The sequence below is a fragment of the Tamandua tetradactyla genome, chromosome 3 (genome assembly GCF_023851605.1).
Source record: "Tamandua tetradactyla isolate mTamTet1 chromosome 3, mTamTet1.pri, whole genome shotgun sequence".
NCBI classification, from domain to species: Eukaryota; Metazoa; Chordata; class Mammalia; order Pilosa; family Myrmecophagidae; genus Tamandua; species Tamandua tetradactyla.
Window position 1 is genome coordinate 113693144 of NC_135329.1, and position 20925 is coordinate 113714068.

Genomic DNA, 20925 nt, shown 5'->3' on the forward strand with positions numbered 1-20925 from the left:
CTCATTGTTTTCAAAATAAACATTTAAGAAAATATTGCTATATGAAATCACCTTGGTGAATAGGGATCTGCACTCCATTTTAACAGTTGAGAAACCCCAAGCCCAAAGGTCCCTTCCAGTTCTAATACCCCTTGCCTATTAAAGCTGGAAGACTTAATTTTATCGATAATAAACTAAAGCCAAAAGAGCTACTGTGGGTTCAGTCAAAGAGCTGGAACTAGATCCTAAATCTTCTAAATCTCAGGACAGTGTTCTTTCCATTTTAACACATATCTAAAATGGTTTCCATTTTAAAACAGTTTAAGTAAGGGGAGATATAGCTGGAAAAGCTCACTAGTTGGATCCAGATATTCACTCTTTTGCATTGCCTTCTGTCACAGAATCCTTTTCTGACAGGCATTGTGGGAAACATGAAGGTGTAAAACAGGCCTTCCACCATAGTTCCTTATTGGGGCAAATATTATCATGACCATTACAACTACAGGACTTTGAAAAGATAAACTAGCAAAGCAATGTTAAGCAGCTGTATTCTAAGACCATCTACCTTTTAACCCTAAGTTATGTATACATTTATAGGCTTTCAAAATTAGGATTTGTTTCTAGTTTCCCATTGGTCTATTAATATCTAGACTTTCCCCCATTTGTTATTTAATTCACCTATTTCTTTGCCTTTCCCAAGTGCACATTTCTCATAAACTTTGGGTACAGTTGAATCAAGTGCTTTTTTCCTTAACAATGCCTTTTATACATATAACTTACAAGAACAATTTCATGAGAACTGTTTTGGGAGTTGTATTCTGGAACATATTATCTTCATGGCCTTCCCCCTGGTAAGATGGATAAAGGATCTTGCCTTCAGAGCTGTGCTGAATTTTCTGGTATCAATAGGAAAAAATAAAAATCCACTTATAGAAGATGCAGGAGGAGACTTCAAGCAGGCCTACAGTTTGGGCCTGCCAAGGATGGCACACCTGGGATGTGATTATGGAAAAGACCTGATTCTCACAGGCAGCAATGAAGAATGGGAGTGGTTGATATCAGCTACTTGTACCTGATGAGCAGGAATGCAAAGCTGACAGAATCTCTTGAGCATTAGAGAGGAAACGGCAGCAGTGTAGCTAATAAGCCCTTCCTGAGAAAGGAAAAGACAACTTCTCAAGTCCTGAATGGGAATCTTACACTTGCTTGAGGTTATCACTGAGAACTAGGCCAAGGAAGCTTGTCCTTCCATGGAAAATACTGCTGATTCCTGCTCAGTGTTGCCATCTCTGTTGAAGAAGTTATATTCTTCATTACAGAGCGTCTTCCAGTCAGGTGTACTATGGCCCACTATGGCAGCAAGTGACAACTGACGAAATGGAGTGCAATATATACTTTGCAAATGGTGGAATGAATAGGGGGGCTATGAAAAAAGCAAGAAGAAAGGAAAAGGGGAGGTATAGGAAAAGAAGCAACTTTGGAGGTAGGATTTCACCAGGTAGAAAAAGGGTATGTATGTACCCATGTGGAAAAGAAGAAGAATTTAAGCAGTAAATAACACAAAACACAATGTATTCAGGAAATGGCAAAGAAAATTATAATTCATGAGGGACTACACTGAGGTCAGTTTTGAAGAATTTCAATGGCAACAACAGAAATTTAACTTTATCCAGCAAAAAATCTATGCGGTAGATTCTTAGTTCAGTTATATTATTTTTATACTTTTCCTGAGTGGTCTGGGTTTAGGGAAAAAAACCAAGGATAGCAGTAGGTGCTATTAAACAGTACCAAAGTGTCCAGAGGCAAGGAAACTGATTTAAGGCCTTTGTAGAAGTCAAGGTCCCAAAAGATGAGGCCAAGAACTGAGAAAGTGATAACAGAAATAAAAAAGAGACATGGGATCAAGAATGAACAGGATTTTTGATGCATATGTACTAAGAAATGATGATCATACATCTATGTGATGATATTAAGAATTACTGATTGCATATGTAGAATGGAATGATTTCTAAATGTTGCGTTAGTTAATTTTTTTAATTAATAAAAAAATGTAAAAAAAAAAAAAGAATGAACAGGATTTTAGTGACTTGTTGTCTATGAGATGTTAGAGAAGGAAATGAGGCAAGGATAATTTTTGTCACCTGCTTTTTCTTTCTTTTAAAATTATTTCCCAGGGATACATTCTCTGATGTGAAATTACTAGGTCACAAAAGGGTATATAGTCATTTATATAAAGGCTCAGGAAAATTAATTTAATTGCCATCACCATATATGCAGATGTTTCCCCACAATAGGCTAGTCTTCGTTATGCCTTTTCCTTTGCTGGTTTAGTCAGTTTAACGGCTTTCTTGTAATTCCTTTCTATTTACATTTATTTCATGATTGGCAAAGTTAAAGATATATTTTTTCAAGATTTGCTTTAGTAATGATTTCTTCTTCTTCTTCTTTTTTTTTTTAAACATGGGCAGGCACCGGGAATCGAACCCGGGTCCTCTGGCAGGGCAGGCGAGCATTCTTGCCTGCTGAGCCACTGCGGCCTGCCCATGATTTCTTCTGATATCATTATCTCTACTGTTTATTATCTCTGTTGCTTTGGGTAACTTATCTAACCTAAGTGTTAGCATCCTTATCTGTGCACCAGGGACTATACCTATCATAGAGGACTGTTGTGAGGATAAAATGAGATAGATTTAAAGGGTCTAGCCCTGTGTTTGGTATGTAATAAGTGGTCAGTAAATTATTAGTTATTGCTAACACATTGATGCTATTGCAAACATTTATCTGTAATACAAATTTAGGACATATATTTCATTTTTTATACAAATTTCTTGTTGTTGTTTTTATTGTATAGAAGCTATTTATTTTACCCAATTTCCTGCTTTCACTAAGTAGAAATTTTAGAGCTGGGCGAAGAACACCATTGCATTTTTTTTATCCTAGGTTTGTCATATGTTAAATTCATATACATTTTAGGTTTATCTCGGAATTCTCTTTCACCCACTTTTCTACTTTCATGATTTGAATCTGCAAAGCACTCTTTTAAAGGTTATCTCTTCATAAATGTTCTGAATGGTAGGGTGTGCTTTTCTTTATTATTTCTTTTTAAGTGATTTCCTTGATACTTTGCCCATTTACTTATTATATATGAATTTTAGAACCATTCTAGAAGATATATAAAATAATATTCTGGCATCTTAATTGGAATCTTGTTAAATTTATGATTTCACCTTAAGAGATACTGCCATTTCAATTACAGTGCTTATTCTTTCCCACTAGGAGCAAGCATGTCTGCATTTATTTGATTCTTCCTTATTTCTCCCACTAATGTTTTTGCTGCTTTCTTTAGAACAAGGTTGGGATATGCAAGACTTTAGTTTGCATTTCAGGGTCTTGGGAAACTGATTTCTCAAGCATATTCTTGGTAAAGTGACTTTATGCCAACATCTAAGAAACATGTAAAGGTGGCTCTGCCAAATGAGAATCTACCTCACATCCATGGTACTAAATTAGGGCCAATGTAAGTCATTTTCTTCAGCTATAAACTGAAGATGGTAATGTTTACTTAAATACTTGTATCACTAGATTGCTCTAAGAGTTAGAAGAGATAATATATTAAATTATTTGAAAACATTACAATGTAAGCAAGAATATGGTATAATGAAACGTTATAATTGTGTAAATGTTTTTGCTTCCTAAATAGACATTTAATTCTATAGGGGAGGCATTATATCATCTCCTCTTGATATCTACATACTTTACCTGATGTCAGACCATAATAGAACTCAATAAATAATTCAATTTCAGAATAGATAGATGGCGATGAATTAAAAAAAAATTTTTAAGGAGAAGGAGTAGATTTAGGAAATGGTATGGTTTGGAGATAATGAGTTTATTTAATCTTGCCAGCAAACTTATTTCATATCATATATAAACCTCTTTTATTTAAATTTTGACACTATATTAATACCTTTCCTTCTGCTAGATTCCCCTTGCAGCAGAGTTTTATACCTTTATATTAATGTGATAGAAGTTATTTGTGTTCCCAGAACGCTTAGTGAAGCTGCTATGCTAAAAACGAGATTGTAGTTGGGAGCCAAGTGAAGGAGGAGGTAGGAGGGGAGGGAAATGTTATATAATTATCCAACATTTGACTCCAGAGCTAAGGATCAGGAATATGCCAAGATCACAGTAATAACCACTGTCATGCCAGATACTAACCAGAAGCTTTCCACATACTGTTCTTAACCTCAAATTAAAGGTGAACCAGAAAGACTTTCGTCTGCCAAAACCTTATGTAGTTCAGGTTTTTAGTTTCTGCATTGTTTCTGGCCTTCCTGAGGCCTAAAGCTGAACTCCTTCTTCCAACCATGTCCATAGTATGGAAAGAGGTACCCTCTTGCAAGTCTTTGGCTACTCACAGGAAAGAATATTTTGTTTAGAATTATCATTTGTGGGAAATTCTTAAGAATACAAACACATTCCATTGATTTGATATCTTAAGCATTTTTAAGTATTTGCTTTTGTTTTTTTAAAAACATCTCAAAGGCTAACAATGTGACTTTGTCATGAGAACTGACCAAAACTCAAATATTTGCATTGAGGAATCTCCAGGCTTTTTGGTTCACTTGTAACATGGAGTCTGATGGATGGATGTTTTATGTAGCAAAATGAGCTCTCAATTATCTGGATAAAAAGAATTAAGATAATGGCAAATAAACTTTTAAGGTACAGAATTATTATTATCTTCTTTGAATCAAAAATGCATTAAAGAGTCACACAATACATAAACCCTGCAGAGAAGTTCATGAGTCTTATAATAAAATCTGCATAGTAGTTTACACAGCACTGCTCCCTCCCCAAGTTATTTAGTTGTGCCTGATATTCTCATTATTGTCCATTGAAGTGGGTAGAGCAGGTGTTTTTATGAATATTATTTCCTTCTCTCATCTCCTCCTTTGTTCCCCCACAGATGGATTAATTGAAGTTAATGTAGAAAGCCAGAGGACTCAGCTCCAAACTTGGCCTTATGATTTAAATTCTTCCAATAAATCAGGGTTTCTCAACCTTGGCACTACTGACATTTTTGCTAGATGCTTCTTTTGTTGTTGGTCTGTACTGAGCACTGGAGGTTGTTTAGCAGCATCCCTGGTCTCTACCCATTAGATGCCAGTAGCAAACAACTCCCTACCCACCAACTCCTACCTGTAACCATGAAAACTGTCTCCAAAGATTGTCAGATGTCCTCTATGGGACAAAAGCTAAATTCTGGTTGACAACCATGATCAGCTTCCCCAAATTAAGTCCATTTCCAAGGAGACTAACTCAACTTCATGTCTACTCTGCTTTATAGGACATAGTTGCTAGATGTGTCTTCAGACACCAGCTGATTGTCTCCAGCTGTCTTCTAAAATTTGTTAGTGTCTATTAACTTGACTGGGATTTGTCTCATCCAGATTAAGGCAGACATCTTGGATAGGCTTGGTTTTCTCTCTGATGAGCCACAGACCATGATGTACATAGCTGTGGTGGGTGGCAGTACCAGTCACTAAATGCTTCCATTCTCCTTGTTCTAAGCACAAAGCAGGATTCCAGTTCTGATCTCCTTATGGTTTAGTGGTACCTGCCAACTGGTATTGGCCAATGAGTTGAGAGAAATTCTGTGTCCTCTTTAGGTCAGAGCATTTAAATGCTGATGGGAGTCCTTCCTGAATTTCTACTGCTGGCATGGTAACTGGCAATGCTCGAGAGGCTGGCTGTACTGTTAGATTGGGTCCCTGAGTGTCTATGATAAGTGGAACACTCTGGCCAATGCCCATTAAACATAAAGCATGAACAAGAAATAAACCTATATTGTTTTAAGCCACTGAGATTTTAAGGGTTGTTTGTTACCTTAGTATAACCCAAGTTATCCTAAATGATGTATACTAGAAGTTAAGAAAAAGATTGAAAAATAGATTTCCATTGTGTGGGAAAGGGAAAAGCTTGACTCGTGACAGGCTACGTAATCCAAGTGATTTAAGCTTTTGTCATCTCAGCTTCCCTACCTGGAAAATAGACAATACTCATTGCACAGGGATTATATAAGCATTACATGAAAGCTCTCATGAATGGTAGCTACTAATAGCATAATAAAAGTTATTATTATGATTATTTATCAGAAAACCACTTCTCTATAAATGTCAACAACATTGAGAACAGCATTTTTCTGGCTGGTATTATATAGCATGGAACTTGATTTTATGAATTGGGTTTTATGCAGCACCAAGAGGAGACAATAGGCAAAGAAATGTATACTTGTTAGGCCGTACTTTTGAGAAGAAGCTACATAAAAGATTATGATTCCTGGAAGGTGATCTGGGAAAAAATTAATGTTTTACCTAAGAGAAATAGTTGGGTTAGAGGACAAGAAGAACATGGAAAGGCAACGTGGCACAATGGTTAAAAGTACTACCTAGCTCTGTGACCTTGTGTAAGCTACTTAATTTCTCTCTGCCTCACCATAAAAGGGGATTTCTCAGTGAACAGGGCTCAGTCTTTGCCCTCAGGGAAAAAAATGGAGATACTAATAGTACACAGGACTGTTATAAAGAGTTAATATTTGTAAAGGGCTTAGAATAATGCCTGGAATACTGCAAGTATTATATAAGTGTTTGTTAAACTAAAAGGGTGATAAGAGTTGCTAATGTTACAAAGAATTGCCTGTTAGGAAACCTTTGGAGCAAAGTGGCCTTCAAAGGGATGATTTGGAAAGCTACCAGGTTCATTCATCTATTCAACATATTGGGCCTGTCGTATACGCAAGGTTAAGTACCATGGCTACAAAGAGGGTCAACTACCATAGAAATGACAGGGATGTCCCAGAGGCTTTGGCAGAAAGAAGCCTTACTTGAGACTGGGAGCAATGGAAGCATGTGCATTTGACAATACAGTACTCCTTTCTGTGGGCGTTCACAGCATTCCATGATTATTTCACAACAGCCTAAATACCTGGTAGTTAATATCTATGTGTCTCCCTGAGACAGAGCTCCCTGAGGGCAGAGACTGAGTCCTGTACACTGAGGAATCCCCTTGTATGGTGCTTGGTAAGTAGAGGTTGGACTGAAACCAAAGTGAGCAATAAGATTAGATCTGTAAGTATTGTGCACCCTCCACACTGATACAAACAGCTCAACATTAATATGTATGATGGGAGAACTGTGATCCTAAGAACATGGCCCTTTGAGTAAAAACCCTAGTCTTTGTGATAGTGGCCTAGAAATACCCAGTGTTAAAACTGGCCAAGGAGGCTTCTGCTTATGGATTTCCTCCAGCCATTTTTTCTCAATTCATCCATAAACAGGTAACAATAGGCATAAACAAAGTTGAACCCACCAGCTTTGCAAATGAACTAAGGTTTTATTTACCTCTCTGTCTTTAGCAATCCATCCACCAAATAGTTTTCTGTGCTTTCCTGGAGAACATCTCTTCATATACACCTTTCATTAACCTCTCTGCCACACCCCACTCCCAACACAAAAAATCACATTTGCATTATCATCGTAGAGTCATAGTGTTATTCTTCTTCTATCACTGCAAGGTACAACTTCCTACAATAGAAATTCACCATGTTCTTCCCTGTTCAAAATCTGGCCTCCTATTCCTTACCTTTACCTAATCTACTTTGATTATAAAGACCATCGTATTTGGGTCCTACTACCCAAATTGGAGTATGTACTTACTAAGGTCTGCATACAGAATTTCCAGTTCCACTTAGATTAGCAACCTACAGTATCAGTCACTGTGGTTGTACTCTCATTTAAATACAATATTAAACACTTCTGCCCATGTTATTTCCCTTTTTGGAACATCAAATCCTTTTCTGTTTACTCAAATTGCTTTAGTTATTCAAATATCTGCTCCTCAATTAACATTCTACTCTACGCCAAACGTATTAGTACTAACATATAATTATACTATCTTGTGCTTCACTCTCTGTTTCCTGTGCTTATGTACAACTGATCCCTTCTCAACAGAACTACAGATTCCTTGATTGCAGGGAGTTTATATTATTTTGCTCATTTATCCAACATTGTGCCAAGCCTTGTGCTAGACTTTGGGGTACTGCAAGGAACAAACAGATATAGTTCCTGTCCTACAGTGCTTACATTGTAGTATGGGTATGTGTGTGCGTGTAGTAGGGGGAGGGGAGATAAAAATCCATATGCATAATTATAAAATTAGAAAATATCATAAACACAATGAAAGAAAAATATAGGGTGCTGTGAGACTATCATAAAGCTTCATGGTCTTAAAGAAAATGCCCCTGAGTTGAGACTTAAAGGATAAAATAAAAATAAACAGGCAATGTCCAATGGTCTAAAGGAGTCTGGTGTCTTAGGGGAATTAAAAAAAAGATTGGTATCGGTAAACTGCACACGGCAAAAGATGTCATAACTGATAAGGCTAGTGAGGTGGAGGCTGTTGTAGTTCCTTGAATAGTATAGCATTAGTAAGTACTTCTGTGCGGGAGGGTAGACTTTTAGGCCTCCTTAAGAGTCAGGCTGCATGATGGCAGAGGTCATTTCTTAATTTTCAGTGCCTGTATAGACTTTTCAAAAAATGCTGAACAAAGTTTAAAAAATACGAACCCTTAACTGCTTATGAAAGGTATCAAAATGCTCATCTTATGGATTCAGAAATGACCAGTGAGGATGCAAAGTGAAGATAATGGTTCTAAAAGGCTCCATGTGACCTGAAGAGTGAGAGGACCTGCTAGTATTAGCTTCATATGCCCGTCTGTTTTCTCAAGCTCAAAAAGAGGCATGGGCCAATGACAGCTATGAGCTGGTCTGTGGTCCACTCCACATTCTAAGTTAGATGCCAAAATGCTTTACACAGGCTGCTTAAAAGATGGTAATGTATTTCAGTCATTACCAATGTGAGCAAGATTCAAACCAGTGACCCCAGGGGTGAGAGGTTGTATATCCAATTACAAACTCCCACTTTCCTTAAGTGTTAAGATGCCTACAGCAATATATTTTTTTACATCAAGATGCAATGTATAAACTATATTTGATAAAAGAGATGACTTTACGTTCTCAACTAAATCAAAGAATGCTTACTTAGGTATTTTTTTTAATGGAATCAGACTTGAATGCCATCGTATAACCTTTTGGATAACAGTGCTCATCTTGATTACTCTAACAAACGGAAACATGGAAATTAATACTTAAGTTGTAGAGCTTATGTCATCTATAAAAATACACATTAGAAAATTCAAAAGAGATACCTGGGACATCTTGGAAGGTTTCTCCAAGGACAGAAACATAGAAATTGAGTGCTAAGTCCTTAAGATGCATTAATACCTTAAAAAAACTCTCTGGATCTTTATCATGTTCCCTAGAAAAAAACAACACAAAAAATGGTGTTACCTTTTGGCCCATATTAGGAAAAACCTTCTCATTCCTCATAGTACCATTTTTTTTTGTGGTTAATAGCTACTTAAGAGTAGCGCCTGGCATCCAAACAGAGATTTCTTCCTATAACCTTACATTGTGGCATCCACATTGAGTACTGTCACATCTACCAATTTCTCTCTCATGATTGAAACCCAGACCTACTGAAGTATGAAGGCTCTGCAGCCACTCATTAAAAGAGAAATCTATCCTTTTTTTTTTTTTTTTTTAAATATTTTAGGGTTAGATTTTTAAAAGTATAGTGCATTTTCCTTTCCTTTCCTAAAATGGCTAACACTCCACTTAACATGAGTCTTTAAAAAGGAAAAGAATCATTACAAAGGATTATTCTCTACTGCTTAAGAGAATGTACCAAAGATGCTTTTCATTTCCATTGGTCTGAGTACCTTCCTCTCACATTTATGGAGCCTCTTTGTGTCCACAAGGAACTCACAATTTAGGGAGTTACATTATAGACTCTCTCACTGATTTCTACGTTTAAATAATTGAATGGAGAATTATAAATACATCAAAAGGGGGAGGCCTGAGTATTAGGTTGGGAGTGAATTTTTTTCAACACATAAAAGGATAGTAATAAAGATAATTCTTCCATTTGTTAAGGCTCTGAAAACACACACATTATTTTTTGTTTGTTTAGCTTGCTTGTCAGTCTTCTCTGTAGTGCCAGAATGAGAGGCTAAAGGACATACAAATAAAAAAAAAAAACTCCAATTCAATAAATCATTAAAATTGAATGAGTTATTTTTTACTTTCTAAGGTGTGAATATTTCAGTATTTCTTGCATTTAATTACACTGTTTTAAATTATCTCATTTCAGACAGATGTGGACCAGATGTCCTCAAAACATTTGTTTTTTAATTTATAATTCAGAATTTTAACTTTTAAAATATTACATAAAATAGTTATATATCAGCAACTGAGTTTCTCATTTACCAACTAATTATGTAAAATAAATCTGTAAATTGATCAAACTGCTATATGAAATATGAAAATTACATCATTCAGGAAATCTCATGAAAAATGACATCTGCAACCCTAAATGTGTTAATTCACAATTCAGTCAATATTTTCAGTATCATGAATTAAAACAAATGCATCTTCTAATTAACATTTTAAAATGGCATTTATAATCTTATGAAACTGTAGATCTTATAGAGTTCGAGTTCTAGAACATATTTTTCAGCTCTATATCTCTGTTTAATTTACTTCAAATAATAAAGAATCCAATGGCAAAATGTTCATAGCTTTTTAAGGTGATGCAAATTACTGGATGAACCATTGGGAAGTGTTTACATAGTTCTCATATATACTACTGCTATGGGAAAGAACAAAGACAAAACATTTTATAGTAAAGAATATGCCACATGCTATCTCCCATTACATCAATCAAATAACTGCCACCTAATCTATAAAACTTAATCTTTTAGTCGGATTCTCTAGGAAATACTTAGATGAAAGGAATGGAAATAATACAACATAATATATCTTAAAGAGGGACTAAAACTATGGGGGAAATTTAGCCTCTCAGTTCTCTAATATTTTCATTTTGTGTTTCAAAAATTTTGGCTATGGATCCCCAAGAGAATATCTATCATTAATATTTCCTGCTTTTTTTTCTTGTATTAAAGTAGATACAGTTTGGGCTTGGGAAGAGTTTTAGTTGAGTAGAGGCTGTAGTTCTTAAAAGATTCTAATGCGAGGATTTTCAAAGTGGCAGGTTTTACGAACCTATGTTTTCAGTGTTTCTGATACAACATAAATGCATTACAATCCTACAGTATTCTTTGGACATTTCTTATTGGTTGACAAAAGCTATCATATTCAAGTCCTTTTTGTAAGAAAACAAAAGAGATACTTGTGACTACTCTCTTATTTTGTTTAAATCATATATATGGCTGTATGAAAGGTGAGTTTTTTCTTACTCAAAATTATCCTTCAGAAAAAGGCATGTCATACTGAAGTTCTTATGAGGTTTCTTAAATAACAGGCATTCTCTCAATTACTTTATTTTGAAAAAGTACTATTTGGGAAAGATGCATTAGGTTTAAACCACGTAAGTTGATGAGAGTTTTGGATAGTTTCAGAAGTCATTCACTTGATGAAGTTGGTAAAAACAGAAGCAAAGAAATTCGACACTGAGTTAGTAACTATTTGGGAGACATTGTCTAACAATTCTAAGTGTTGGGTTTTGTTGAGAAGCAGCATTTTAAAGATCATACAAAAAAGTAATAAAGTGGTTACTGGAGATCACGAGCAGTAGGTGGGTTTTTATGGCCAGGGAAAAGATTTCCAGTGATGGCATCATACACAGCTTCACAAAGATCTGCATCCCAACCACTTTAACTGAATTCCAGATGACAAGTGAAAGGAAAACAGGCTAGCTGTTTGAAAAGGTGGCACCATTTTGATGTCGAGAATGCATGGGAAGAGGAGGTGATCTAAAACTGCTTCATGAAATATGAAGGTGGGAAAAGAGCAATGCTTCCAAAATATGGAAAAAATATTTAAATGTACTATTTGTACAATACAAATGTACAAATGTATTGTCTGTGTGTGTGTGTGTGGGGCGGATTTTTAAGACAAATGCATGTGCCTAGAAATAAGTTCAGGATTTATGTTACATACATATTTATCCCCAGGAGTTGTATTATAAATGTTTCTTTTTTCTATAATAAATACTTTTATATAAATAATTTTAAATGTCTTTAAGAAACCACTTTCTCTGTAACATTCTGCAATACAAGTGTTTCTATAAGATTTTTTGGCTAAGTCCATAACATTTTCAGTATTTATGGTAGCATAATTCCTCATTTCCTGTGACCTTTCTACATTTAAGCTGCCAATCAAGTAAATCTTAATTATCACAAAACATTCTAGAATATGAGTCAGGGTCCAGGCTTCCCAAGAATTTCCACACTCTTGACTAGGTAAGAATGAAACAGTCTGGCTGGAAACTCATTATTCCACACCCCCACTATGGCAGAAGAGACCAGCTCGGAAATATTTCAGGCTTACTGGAAGCAGTAGATACAGCAAGAACAGCTTTTATTCCCAAATATTATTCAGAACATTTGAAAAGCATAAACTGTTTCCATGTGTTTTTTCTTCCTATATCTGTTCTTTCTGTTGCCGTTCTCATTTAGTTTCTTAGAGCTAAATTTCTTCTTATTCCTCACTTAAAATTCATTCAATAAATATTTATTGAGGATTTCTAAGTTCTCCATGCTTGTCACTTTTAGTAAACGGTTCTTCTTTCCTACTTTCCCACATAATTTATACATATTGAATGCAATTTCTTTAATCTAGTTCCTTCACTTGCTTGGCGAGAAACCTGGCCCTGTATGGAAGCTATAGCTTTCCCAGAAATATGTCCCTGTGTATAGAAAGCTCCAAGATGTCTGTTTTGTTTACTGCTAAATAGCCAGTACTTAGTTGAGTAGTAGTGGTAGGCATTATTTGTTATTTAAAAAAGTGTTGTATCTCGCGACTTTGCTGAACTCATTTATAAGCTCTAGAAGCTTTGTTGTAGATTTCTCAGGCATTTCTACATATAGGATCATGTTACCTGTAGATATTGAAAGCTTTACTTTTTCCTTTCCAATTTGGATTGGAAATATTTATTTCTTTTTCTTGTCTAACTGCTCTGCCTAAAACTTTGAGCATTATGCTGAATAATAGTGGTAAGAGTGGGCATTTTTATCTCATTCTAGATCTTAGAGGGAAAGCTTTCAGTTTTTCACCATTGAGTACAATGTTAGCAGAGGATATTTCATATATGCCCTTTATCATGTTGAGGACATTTCCTTCTATTCCTATTTTTTGAAGAATTTTTATCAAGAAAAGTTGTTGGATTTTGTCAGATGTCTTTTCTGCATCAATTGACAATGAGCATGTGGTTTTTCCCCTTTGATTTGTTAATACGGTATATTAAATTATTTGATTCTCTTATGACAAACCACCCTTGCATACCTGGAATAAAACCCATTTGATCATGGTGCATAATTCTTTTAAAATGCTGTTGGATTTGAATTCCAAGTATTTTGTTGAGGACTTTTGCATCTATATACATTAGAGAAATTGGTCTGTATTTTATCTGGTAGTATCTTTATCTGGATTTGGTGTCAGGCTGATGTTCACCTCAAAGAATGGACTAGGTAGTATTCTCTCCTCTTCAATGTTCTCGGAAGAGTTTGAGTAGAATTGGTATTAATTCTTCTTGGAATGATTGGTAGAATTAATCTGTGAAGCCATCTGTTCCTGGGCTTTTCTATGTTGGGAGGTTTTTGATGACTGGTTTTTTTCACTTGTGATTGGTCTGTTGAGGTCTTGTATTTTTTTTTTATAGTCAGTGTAAATTCTATGTGTGCTTCTAGGAATTTGTCCATTTTATCTACATTGTCTAATTTGTTAGCTTAATGGTTCTTCATAGCATCTTCTTATAATTCTTTTTATTTCTGTAAGATCAGTAGTAAAGTCCCCCTCTCTTTTCTGATTTTGTTTCTTTGTATATTCTTCTTTTTTTTTTTTCTGTCAGTCTAAGTGTTTGTCAATTTTATTGCTTTTCTTAAAGAACCAAGTTTTGGTTTATCAATTCTCTCAATTTCATTTATTTCTGCTCTAATCTTTGCTATTTCTTTTCTTCTGCTTGCTTTAGTTTGCTGTTCTTTTTCTAGTTCCTCCAAGTGCAGAGTTAAGTCTTTGATTTTAGCTCTTTCTTCCTTTTTAATTTAAGTGTATAAACTTACTTGTAGGGGATATAAACTTTCCTTGCAGCACTGCCTTCAGTGCACCCCATAAGTTTTGATATGTTGTGTTTGTTTTTATTAGTCTTAAGATATTTACTAATTTCTCTTGTAATCTTTTCTTTGACCCACTGCTTAAGAGAGGGTTGTTTAACTTCCATATACATATGAATGTTCCAGTTCTCCACTTGTTACTGATTTCCAGCTTAATTCTATTAAGACTGGAGGAAGTCCTTTGTATAATTATAATTTTAAAAAATTTATTGAGACTTGTTTTGCGACCCAACATGTGGTCTATCCTAGAGAATGATCCATGCACACTTGAGAAGAATGTATATTCTACTGTTATGGGGTGCAATATTCTGAATGTCTGTAAGGTCTAGTTCATTTATTATATTATTCAAGTTCTTTGTTTCCTTATTGATCCTCTGTCTAGATGTTCTATTTATTGATGAGAGTGGTATATTGAAGTCTCCAACTATTACTGTAGAGACGTCTATTTCTTCCATCAGTTTTGCCACTATTTGCTTCATGTATTTTGGGGTAGCATGGTTAGATGCATAAATATTTACCATTGTTGATTCTTCTTGGTGGATTGCCCCTTTTAAGAACATACAGTGTCTTTTTTTTAGTATCTTATAACAATTTTGCATTTAAAGTTTATTTTATCCAACATTAGAATAGCTGCCCCAGCTTTCTTTTGGTTACTGTTTGCATGGAATATCTTTACCCAACCTTTCACTTTCAACCATTTGTATCTTTGGGTTTAAAATGACTCTCTTGTAAGCAGCATATAGTTGGAAAATACTTTTATCCATACTGCCAATATGTATCTTTTGATTGGGGAGTTAATCCATTAACATTCAATATTATTTCTGTAAAGGCAGAAACTTACTTCAGCCATTTTATCCTTTGGTTTTTATATGTCATTTCTTTAAATAATTAATTAATTTTTTGCCTCTATTTTTTTCCCCTTTTAGTTCCCCTTACTGATAACCTTCATTTCTACACTCTATTCCAAGCCTCTCTCTCCCGTCTTTTCCTTTTAGCCTCAGAACTACCTTTAGTATTTCTTGTAGGACAGACCTCTTTTTGACAAACTCTCTCAGTTTCAGTTTACCTATGGATATTTTAAATTCCCTCTCAGTTTTAAAGGACAGTTTTGCTGGCTAAAGAATTCTTGGCTGGTATTTTTTCTCTTTTATTACCTTAAATACATCATACCACTATCCTTTGCCCTCATGATTTCTGATGAGAAATTGGTACTTAGTCTTATTGTGGTTCCTTTGTATGTGACAAATCACTTTTCTCTTTTTGCTTTCAGAATTCTCCTTTTATCTTTGGCATCTGACATTCTGATTTGTATGTTTTTTTGTGTGTAGGTTTATTAGGTTTTTTTTCAGTTTGGAATATGTTGCCTCTTGAACATGTATATTTATGACTTTCATAAGAACTGGGAAAGTTTTCATTATTTCTTCAAATTTTTTTTCTACACCTTTTTCCTTCTCTTCTTCTAGGATACTATGACACATAGTCTGTGTGCTTTGTTTTGTCAGTCATTTCCCTGAGACCCTGCTCATTTTTTCCCTATTCTTTTCTCTAATTGTTCTTCTGTTTGTAAGATTTCAACTGTCCTCTCTCCTAGCTCGCTGATTCTTTCTTCTGCCTGTTCTAGTCTGCTGTTGTATGCTTCTAATGTATTTTTAATCTTTTATTGTAACTTTTATTACCATAAGTTCTGTTTTGTTTCTTCTTATACTTTCAAATTCTTTTTTTTTCTTTGCATGGGCAGGCACCAGAAATCAAACCTGGGTCTCTGGCATGGCAGGCAGGAACACTGCCTGCTGATCCACAGTGGCCTGCCCTTAAATTATTTTTTATGTTCACGCAGTGTCTTCTTAATATCCTTTATCTCTTTAGCCATATTTTCCTTCATGTTCTTGATTTAGGAAGTTTGTTTGAGTATCTTTGATTAGTAAAATTCTGTCTCCTCTTAAGTTTTGATTTGTTCCTTTGACTGTGCCATATCTTCCTGCTTCTTATTATGGCTTGTAAATTTTTGCTAATATCTAAGTTTCTGATTATCTGATGAGTTTACTCGTCATTTTCAACAGCTACAACTTTACTGTAGGTGTTATACTGGATGAAGCTACTCTCTAACAAGAACAATTCCTGCTCCTGCTCTGATTCCTTCTCATGCTTATGTTCTCTTCTCCTTTTTGACAACATTGACCATACTCTGCTTTCTTAGAAACTATTTGTTTTAGTTTCCAAGGCAGCTCAAAAAAGTACCATGAAAATGGGATTTATTTAAACAATGGGAATTTATTACCTTATGCTTTGAGGCTGTGAGAATGTCCAAGTCAAGCAACATCAAGGTGATGCTTTCTTCCCAAGGACCAGCTGCTGGCAATCCCACGGTTCTCTGCCGCATGGCAAGGCATGCTGGCCTCTTCCTTCTCTTCCAGGTTTCAGTGCTTTCAGCTTCTTGCTTCCATGGCTTTTTCCTTCTCTCTGTTTTCATTCCATTTATAAGGGACTCCAGTAAGAGGATTAAGACCTACCCTGGGCCATGTCTTAATTGAAGCAACCTCATGAATAGGTCCTACTTCCAACAGATTTAAATCCACAGGAGGATCAGCTTTAAGAATATTTCCTGGGTACACACAATGCCAAACTATCACACTATCCTTACTTGTTTTCCAAATAGCCTATTATGGCTACCACTTAATGGCTTTCTCCCCAATTAAACTTTCCACTCATTCCATCCTGAAGGTATCCCAGGGAAAACAATATACAACAAATCATATTCCCCATAGGTCTCACAACATGATTTCCTTCTTAATTTCCCCATTGCTAAAATGTTAGACCCCCAGGTTGTTTCTCTTTAATAATGATTCCCACTCTCCTGGATATTGTACACAGTAATTTCATTAAGTTGCCATATTTCTGTGTCAACTGAGGTCAGAATGTCTGATATACTCATACATCACAGAACTGATGGGCCATAAAGACTCTTAATGAAGATGAAACGGATCTTCCACACACTTGGGATGTTACTTTAGAAGTAGCTACCTTTCCACATAGTTTAAAAATGTAGTAAGGTATGTAATTGGTTTCTCTCAGACCTTGGAAGCTCCATGGAACTCAACTCTTTCCTCTTTCCAATTCATTACTAAGTCTTTCCATTTCTGTCTTTAATAATGTGGTGATTTGGGATACAGATCCAAACAACTAATCTAGTCATTTAGATTTTCTTTTGGATTATGACATTATTTTCCTCCAAGAACCATACAGGATACACATTCAAAATTATTGGCTACTAATCTCTAGAGCTATCCCTGTAGTCTACCACTCTACTTCCTCAAGTTAGAAACTTCTCCTAGGATCTAGTGCTAGTAAACTCCTTGACATTTCTGGGAATTGTTGTTTTTCTAACTCTAAGATAGGAAGACATATGATTCCCATTTCTTGCTTTATCTTGACTGCCAGGAAGCTTACAGCCAGGTTTTAAAGTACTCAATCTCAGTTCCTATGTGAATGGAAATAATGGTTCTAAAAATATAGTAACAAAAATAACAACCACTAGATGGTCTCAATAACAGAGTGAAGACAACAGAGGATAAAACATGTGACCTTGAGGACAGAGCAACAGAATTTACCCATTGTGAACAATGGAGAGAAAATAGACTAGGGTTAAAAAAAAAAAAGAGAGAGAGACTCAGGGACCTATGGAACAATGACAGAGGATTCAACATTTGTATCAGAGTCTTAAAAACAGAGAAGGAGCAGCTGAAAGAGTATTCAAAGAAATTAAGGCCGAGAACTTCCCAAATTTTATTAAGGACACAAACCTAACTTTCAGGAATATGAGTGAACTCCAAACTGGATAAGCCCAAAGAAACTCACACCAAATTAAATAATCATTTAATTTTTAAAGAGTAAAGACAAAGAAAATATCTTGAAAGCTAACCAGAGAGCAGTGATGGATTACCCATAAGGGTACACCAATTCAAATGACAGTGGGGTTCTCATCTGTCTGAAATATGGTGGCCAGAAGGTAGTAGTATATTTTTCAAGTGCTGAAAGAAAAGAACTATCAATTCTATAATTGGAGAAACTATTTTTTATGAATAAAGGGAAAAACATTCTCAGATGAAGGAGAACTAAAAGAATTCATCACTAGCAGAGTTACCCTTAGAGACTGGCTCATGGAAGTTCTGCAAATAAATAGAAAATGATAAAAGAAGGAATCTTGAAGCATCAGAGAGGAAGAAAGTACAACAGAGAGAGAAGAATTATGGGAACATTCAGTAGACTATCGTGTTCTTGAATTTTACAAATTATATTTGACAACTGACATACAAATTATAACATCATCTGATACTCAAAACAATGATATTTAAAAGTAGGGAAGATAAAAGGACTAAAATGGAAGTAAGATTTCCTTATCTCACTTGGAATAGTAAAATGTTAATGCCAGCAGACTGTAAATATGTCACATGTCTACAGTAATATTGAGACCACTATGAAAATTATGCAAAGAAGTACACTTAAAACACTCTGAATCCTAAAAAGAAAATGTTCAAGTAATCCATAGAAAGACAAGAAAAGAGAAGCAGAGGAATAAGAACCAGAGGAAACAAACAGAAGGTAATAAAATGGCAGACAAGCTCTAATATATTAATAGTTAACTTAAATGCAAATGGCCTAAATACATTATCAAAAGAGAGATTAACAGAGTTTGAAAAAAAAAAAGAAAAAAGAAAATATGATTCAACTGTATGTTCTTGGCAGGAACTTACTTCAAATTCAAGACAGGTAGGTTGAAAGAAAAAGGATGGAAAAAGATACACCATGCAAAAATTAATTAAAAAAAGAGAGAGGCTATATTAATTCCTGTTAAATTAGACTTCAGAGCAAAGAAAATTATTAGAGACAAGAGGGATGTTAAATAGTGATAAAAATATCAATCCATTAGGAAGACATAATTATCCTAAATGTGTACACACTAAACAATAAGACATTAAAATACATGAAAAAAATTGTTAGAGCTGGAAGGAGAAGCAGACAAATCCACTACTACAGTTAGGGGCTTTAACAGTCCCCTATTAGCTAGGATAGACCCACTAAACAGAAAATCAGTAAGGGTATAGAGGCAACATCTTTGGTCATCAGAGAAGGACAATTAAAACCACAATGAGATATTGCTACACACCTATCAAAATGGCTAAAATAACAATAACAAAAGTGACAAAACCAAACTCTGACAAGGTAATAGAGAAACTGGATCACTCATACATAGGTGATAGAGATATAAAATGTTACAATCACTCTAGAAAAAACTTTGGCAGTTTCTTAAGAAACTAACCACTCAACTATTACACAATTCAGAGAAATAAAGACTTATGTTCACACAAATACCTGTGAATGAATGGTCCTAGATACTCTATTTGTAAATAGTCTAATACTGGAAATCCTCAACAAGGATAAACCAACTATGGCACATCCACACTATGGAATACAACTGAGTAACAAAGACGGAATAAACTCTTGATACATGCAACAAATTGATAAATTTCCAGAGAATTATGCTCTATGAAAAAAGCCAATCCCAAAAGGTTGCATACTATATGATTCAATATATATGTCATTCTTGAAATGGCAATATTTTAGAAATAGAGAACAGGTTAGTGGTTGCTAATCTGTTAGCAACTGCTGTTTGGTTTGGCAAGTAGGCTTCCAGACTTATTTGTATGCATATACAAACATATTTGCATAAGTGTATTTTCACATGTATCTTTTTAATTTTATAAATATGAGACCATTATAGGTCATTCTGTATTTTGCATTTTCACTAAATATATAATATACATATATCTACACCAGTGCACATAGATGTCTCATTTTAAAGTGGTTACATAATTTTCTATACTTTTTATATAAAAGTACTGCCTGTATGTTGTGGTTTGCTAAAGCTGCCAGAATACAACACACCAGAGATGGACCGGCTTTCAATAAGGGGATTTATAATAGTTAAAAATGTACAATTCTTCAGAGGAAAGGCAGCTTTTCATCTGAGTTTCTTTGTCACATGGGAAGGCATACATGATGATGTCCGCTGGCCTTCTCTCTGCTTCTGGATTCCAATGGCTTTCCCTGGGGAGATTTTCTGCATCTCCAAATGCCTGGGTTGAGCTATGAGTGCTGAGATGAAGTAAACTGAGTTGCTTGGGCTGTGCTGTGTTAAGTTCTCTTCTGACCTCTTTCTTTTAAGCCTCCAGCTAATTAAATTAAGCCTTACTCCTCGCGGAAGTCACTCCCCTTAGCTGACTGCATGTAATCAGCCATGGATGAATTTCACATACTGATGACTTAAGCCCACAGCAACAGAACAATGGGGCATCATCATCTGGCCAAGTTGACACCTGAACCTAACTACCATATTAATGGATATTTAAGCTGTTTCCAATTTTCTGATATTTCAAACAATACTAAAAGTGACATTTAGTCCTCCTTATCACATTTGAATTTTTCTCTTTTCTAGAATCTTTAATTCACCCTTGTTTTTCCTATCCTGCAACTGTGTCCTTTTCAAATCTATGACCAAGGCTCTTTTCCTGCTTTCAACCTTGTCCATCCCCTTTCAGAACAAATCTACTTTCAAAATTTCACCGCTCAATTCTACTACATTGTAAGCGCCAGGAGGGCAGGTAATGCTTTTTGTTTACCCTTGCATTTCTGTGCCT

General features: G+C 35.2%; 1 protein-coding gene across 5 annotated transcripts in view; it reads right to left on the reverse strand.

Annotated features, from left to right (window-relative positions):
* QTMAN (queuosine-tRNA mannosyltransferase) overlaps positions 1–20925 on the reverse strand; it is a 277907-nt gene that overhangs the window by 14062 nt on the left and 242920 nt on the right. For 4 of the 5 annotated variants that reach the window (XM_077153702.1, XM_077153700.1, XM_077153698.1 and 1 more), the window contains one exon: positions 9248–9357. The exons of the other annotated variant lie outside the window; for it this stretch is intronic. In XM_077153702.1, coding sequence (XP_077009817.1) covers positions 9248–9357 — 110 coding nt within the window. The remainder of the gene's footprint in view (positions 1–9247; positions 9358–20925) is intronic. 5 annotated transcript variants of the gene reach the window in all.